The 6032-nt window shown below is 48.4% G+C and overlaps 1 protein-coding gene across 2 annotated transcripts; it reads left to right on the forward strand.

Moving 5' to 3' along the window:
* The first annotated feature begins 830 nt into the window (after positions 1-830).
* Positions 831-2350, forward strand: LOC136519452 (uncharacterized). Of its 2 annotated transcripts, XR_010774920.1 has the most exons (3): positions 831-1122; positions 1227-1630; positions 1729-2350. XR_010774920.1 is itself a non-coding variant. In XM_066512855.1 (2 exons), exons 1-2 carry the CDS (start codon positions 1221-1223, stop codon positions 1730-1732), a joined length of 414 nt encoding a protein of 137 aa, XP_066368952.1. In that variant the 5' UTR covers positions 1156-1220; the 3' UTR covers positions 1733-2350. The 2 variants fall into 2 exon arrangements, 1 of the variants encoding a protein (XP_066368952.1); XM_066512855.1 differs by lacking the exon at positions 831-1122 and having other exon boundaries at positions 1156-1630.
* Positions 2351-6032: the final 3682 nt, after the last annotated feature.

A 6032-nucleotide genomic window follows, 5' to 3' on the forward strand; every position in this document is an offset into this window, starting at 1 on the left:
GAGTCTTTACCGAGTGCTCGAGCATTTTCTCTCGACAAATCCTCAAGCCCTCGGCAAAGATGCTCTGTCCGGTAGTGATACCGTGTACATACCATCCATGAGCATATAGCTAGGTGTGAATGCTTGAGTGCGAAGTGTGATGGGCTATATCGTGTACCATGTGTGCAGCAGCATGCATGTGAATGTGTGATGGATCGATGCATCCACCCGGCACCAGCTGCGGCAACGGAAAAGGTTTGCATTGCAGCTTGTTATTTTCTGCAGGGAGACGAGGCAGTGGCAGACAACTCTAGTGCGAGACGTGGGTCATGGCTCACCCTCTCCTATCCAAATTTTGGCAAAGATGGAGATGGTTGAGCACAGAGCATACACTGTATGAACTGCACATGCATGCATGTTACTAGTTGGCAAATGCTTCGTGCCTTCGTGGCTGGGTAAGGTGCATGCATGGTAACACATATAGTAGTTAGTAACAAGTTGGATGTGGTAGCTCCGATCCTACCTACTACTCCAGTTATAATTTTTTGGAGGAAATTAAACTATAGATTGATTAAATTAGATTAATTACAGTATATTGTATTCATACATATATACCAAATTACAAGCAGAAATGCAAAGTAGTACAGGAAAAAGCATGCAATTTTCTCTCTGAAAATTGAAGTGAATGTAGAGAGAAAAGATAAAAAGTGTAAATATGCTATCACAACAACAAAAAAAAAATTGAATGCGTAGGTGCTTTTTGCTTTGCTCTCTGCAAACCGGCCAGGCATGCAAGGGCGAACTTGTAATGCTAGCTGATGCATGAATAATGGAAGAAGAGCAGGTAGACACAGTAACAATTCATATAATGCAAAGTAGTAAGGGATTTACTTGAGATTTCAGGATTGCACTTGGAGCCAGCTTAGTTATACCTAGCTCGGGCTGCTCGGCTAGCAGGGAAAGTGATGGATCATACTGGCGTTCGTCTCGCACCGACGCGTACTACGCGTGTCGACCAGTGTAAGGCCATAGCAGCCACAGTGCTTCATCTTGATTCTTGAAGCAGCAGTCGATTCCGGCGATCTATATTCCAAGCAACGAAAGGAGCCTCCGATCGAGCTAGTCGCGGCCCTGCAGCCGCCGGTGAGTCCCTTCCCTTCCGGCTGTGCATGCATGCATCATTTTCCGTCCCGGCCGTCGTCCCTCTGAAAACTCCCGCCGGTCCTCACGTGTCCGGTTGCATGCAGGTGAACGATCGACAACAAGCAGCAAGAGCGGTGACCATGGCCGACTACCAGGTGAGCAACAAGCTGGCTGCGGCTGCCGCAGCTGCTTCGCTCCCAGTTTCCAAGGACGACAAGGAGGAGGTGTTGCCTCCGCTGCCGGCCATGCACGACGTCGTCGAGCAGATGATCAAGCCACCGCGTCCTCTGCAGCCGGCAGCAGCCGTGGTCGTGGACGTGAAAGAGCCGCCGCCTGCTTCTCCTCCTCCGGTGGCCGCCGTCTTGCCGGCGGACGACGACGACAACAAGATCAACAAGAAGAAGAAGACTCTCCTACTCACGGTCTGCCTGTGGGCCCTCGTCCACGCACTCGCCTTCGTCGTCGCCATAGTGCCATACTCATCGCCGAAGGCACCCCCTGCACCAAGGTAGAGCAGTACATTCATCATGCATAAATTCGTCAGTGCTGCACTGCATGCCCTCCTCGTCACCATATATATACGTGCGTGCACATGCATGCATGCAGTTGACGTGGCTACTCCCCCCATGCGTGGCGCTGACCGACGCGGCGGCCGCAGAGCTGAGCGCCCTTCTGCACGGGGAGATATGGTGCATCGCGGCCGTGGCGCTGGCGGCGCCGCCGCTGCACAAGCTGCTGACGGGGAGGACGACAACGACGGGCCGCTGGCCCGCCGGCGCCGTCGACGCCCTGGCCTGGGTGACGCTCGCGGCCACGGCGGGCATCCACTACTTGCAAGTCGCCTCCGACCGCATTTACCTCGCCGCCGACCCTGGGGAGAGCTACTTCTTCGTCAACGTCGTTGTCGTTGTCGTCTCCGGCCGGTTGTCTGGCGGTGGACCTTCTGCTCGCCGGCTTCCTCCTCTGCTGACGGTTTCCTCGCCGCCTGGGGCTGGGCGAGCATCAGGGCGACGACGACGGAGAGGTTTAGTGGTCCGGCCGGCCGGCCGGCCTTGCATGCATACATCACAAGACAGAGGAGTATTGGAGCATCATGGAAGCTAAGCTACCGTAGAATAGACTGTAATAAGTACGTACGGGTCTGCATGAGATGAGATTCTCCGTACGTATAAGTACGTATCTAGCATTAATCAAACTGTTATTACTACTGGTGTGTGGATTCGATCACTTAATTATTACTCCACGGAACATGCATAAACTTACAGATTACTGGAGTATTGCTGTATGTATTTCACCGTCGTCTTGCTGGGTCAGGGTCACACACAGCGTGCATGAGCAGAGTCAGACAGGCAGATATGATCCATGTGTGACCATGCAGCATATGCATGCATGCCACTGCTGAGTGACAAACAACAGCAGGTAGCCGATCGATTGCACTACTGTGGAGACCAACAATGTCTGCGTCGCAGCGCTCTCCACGTCTCCCACAATGCCATATCCATCACAACATCACATGCATGCATGCCCTACATCCATCACGTTCGTGCATTCCTGACTTGACTTGCTAGCTTGTTGCCTTCTCCGATCTATCGAGTCAATCAATTCTTCCCAGCCACAGTACGTATGTCGTTCACACCACTCACCACCAATCACCATCAGTGAGCTGCTTGTTGTCAGTGAGATCGATGTAGCACGATTATGCCCCATGCCCAGACGTAAGAGGCTCACGTGAAACTTGCCACTAATCCAGCCCGAGGACATGAACATGACATAGGCCACGTAGTAGGTAGTACTACTAAGCTCGGCCTAGCTACATAAAGACATGCACATGCGTGGTTGTGCCATTGTGGCGCAAATTGTAGCTGCAAGCATATGCCAAGAACATCGCTGGAAAATGACAGGCAGCACCATGAACATGAAGCTAGCAGCAATCTGCAGCGAGCGGTGGTGGACACCGCAGCCGTCCTGCCGTTGGCCCCTCGGCCGGAGCACCGCCGCCAGTGGTCATGCATGGCCGGCGCCGTGGCGTCGCCCGGCAAGCAAATGCTGCTGGTTCGACGGCACCTGGCCTCCGGGGCCCGGGAGGCATCTGCCTTCACTTGGTTGGACTAGCAGGGCCGCCGGTGCTCAAAGATCCAGAAAATGTAGTCCACTTTCTCTCTCACACACCACTCCTCAAATCCCTTCCAAATGATGAATCCAAGCACTAAGAGCTCTAGAGAGGGAGCAAGGAAGCTCTAAATGATTTTTGACAAGTGTTAGGTCTGGTGGGTGTCCAAGTTATGAAGATAGAGGGGTGGAAGGGTATATATGCTTCACCCCTCTCAACTAGCTGTTATTGTGCAAACTGGGCAAGGACCGAAAATTCCGAGCCCTGGGAACTTTTGAAACTGTGTACAAAGTATGTGATAGAAAAATGTCAGGTCCTAGAAATTCTGACCTGAGATCAACATTTCTAGTATTAGAATTAATTCAAGACAGAGCACCCTCTGTTGGAAATTTCCCGTGAAATTCCGACCGGTTGGAAATTTCCCCTGAATTTTTGACCAGCTGGAATTTCCAATTAGGATCGAATTTTCGACCATAGAGAGAAAACACTCATTTTTTAAAATTTTGGGTCAACTTCTATTGTGTCTTGGCCTTTTGTTAGAGAATTTTGAGCACTTAGACAATTGCAAGTAGTTAGTTTTTATCCCCTTTTATAGTACCGCATACCTATTACATGAAATAACTTCAAAAGAACTTAGAAAACAAATAGTGCTTCCAAATTTATGCCCTTTACACCATAGCCTTTGTTGTGCATGAAATTGGGGAAGGGGGTCCCTTTTTTCTAATTGCACTTGTCATTATATCACCAAAACCTATGATAGGATTAATTAAATGCACTTTCAGCTCCAGGCACCGGCGGAACTACATGATCACAACTATGCTTGGGAGGAAGCCTAGTAAGCGCTGAGAAAAAATTAGTGAATTCCTTTAGTAAGGTTGCTATAGCATTATTAGGAACCTCTGGACTTATGGCAGATGGATGTGAGAAACCTCAAAAGAGCATAAATGCACCAACAACTCAGTACGCCCAGCATAAACAAGACATTGAATAACTACCATGGTATCTTGGTAGGGAATAGACATCCAATTGAAACTCCAATGCACTTCTCATGGGTTGAATCATTCCAGCTAACTGAAATGTCCTAACTGGCTAGGGGTGAATAGCCTAATAAAATTTTCTACAAAGCATTAGAGCAACTCGTTAGTCAATTAAATGGCATAACTTTTTGCTCTAGCTCTACTCAAATAGGCAAGCCACCTATCCAATATACTAGTTGATTACAATCTCTATAGCACACAATTGGCTATGTCACTACTTCTACACTAGTTGAGCTAGCTAGGTAACTAAAACAACTAAAAAGCTACTCAACTAACTAGCTAACTAAACAACTAGCTAAGCAAGACTACCTCTACACAAGATACATAGGAAAGTAATGCAAGAGAGGTAGAGGGTTATACCGAACTGGCAAGTGACAATCAATGAATACCAATGCAAGAGAGATCAAAGGGGACAAATGACACGTGATTTTTCTCCTGAGGTTCACTTGCTTGCCGGCAAGCTAGTCCCCGTTGTGTCGACCGTTCACTTGGTGGTTCGCGAGCTAATAGGCGTACACAAGCCTAGCCCTACACAAGGGCGCCGCAAGAACCTACACAAATAAGGGTACTCAACGACACGAGTAATTTACTAGACTGGCTTTTGGCGCTCTGCTGGGGAATAAGCCCAAGAATCCCTCACAATCACAATCGGGAGTTGTAAGTACAATCAAGGCCTAATGTGAGTTTTGGTGTTGATGACCACCTAATTAGAGAACTAATGAGATTTATTAAGATGACAAGTAGGGAATTCATTATAGAGGATGTTACATGGAAAGGAGGAGCCCCCAATTACAAATAAGGACAGCATCGAGCTCAAAGGAGTTTTGAATTCTTTTGTCTTTTGAAATTGAGTATGGGAAAAGTCATACTATAAAGGGGGACACTACAACTGGTTAAAAGTGTGCAACCAAATGCTCAATCTTTACACAAAACATCCTCACACCTCAGCCAAGACAACGAACTTAACAACTCATTCACCCTTGTTGTCTTGCTAGGTGCGGCATTGCCGCACCTGGAGAGAGGCATTGCTGCACTTAGGGCGGCACCGCCGCACTTAAGTAACCGTTGGGAGGCAGGGGGTATTTATACTTTTCCCTGTCCTCCATAACATCTCTCTCTTCTTCCCCAATGGTTCAGACCGACAAAAATGAACATGTGCTCATCTCCTCTATCTCCTCCATTGGTGCCCTTCAAGCTCTCAAGCTTTCCCTTTGACTTCCCCATCAATCCTTGAGAGAAAAAGGTGCCAAAAGTGATTAGAGAGCAGCTCCACTGATTCCCAAAGTCTAAAGAGCATTTGGTTCACATTTTGGCCGGCGGTTGTGTTTGTTACTCTTGGAGCTTGGCTCCTAGCCAGCTAGAGCGTCGCCTGGTGAGCTTGCCAAGTTTGTGGCAGCCCCGGGAGGTTTGTAACCACCTCTTGCAGCGAGTAAAATCACTCCTCATCTCAAGAGTTCACTCTCTTGACTTGAGAACTAGGTAGGGTTGTAAAGCCCTAAGTCTTAGTGGTATACCTCAACAACGTGGACTTAGGCAAGCCTTGGTGGTGAGCTGAACCATGGGATAAATCCTTGTGTCATCTTGTGCTTGTGTTGCTGCACTTGTGTTCTTGTTGTTGTTGAAGTGATTTCTAGGGTTTAAGTCTGATCTACTTATGTGTGGTGTTCCCACCACTTTCAGCTATCGATATGTGATCTACTACCCTATAGAAAGCTAAGAAATTTACCCGATCTAAATTTCGTTGGGTAGATTTTGAACTGTGA

This window comes from Miscanthus floridulus, chromosome 18 (genome assembly GCF_019320115.1).
Source record: "Miscanthus floridulus cultivar M001 chromosome 18, ASM1932011v1, whole genome shotgun sequence".
Lineage (NCBI taxonomy): Eukaryota > Viridiplantae > Streptophyta > Magnoliopsida > Poales > Poaceae > Miscanthus > Miscanthus floridulus.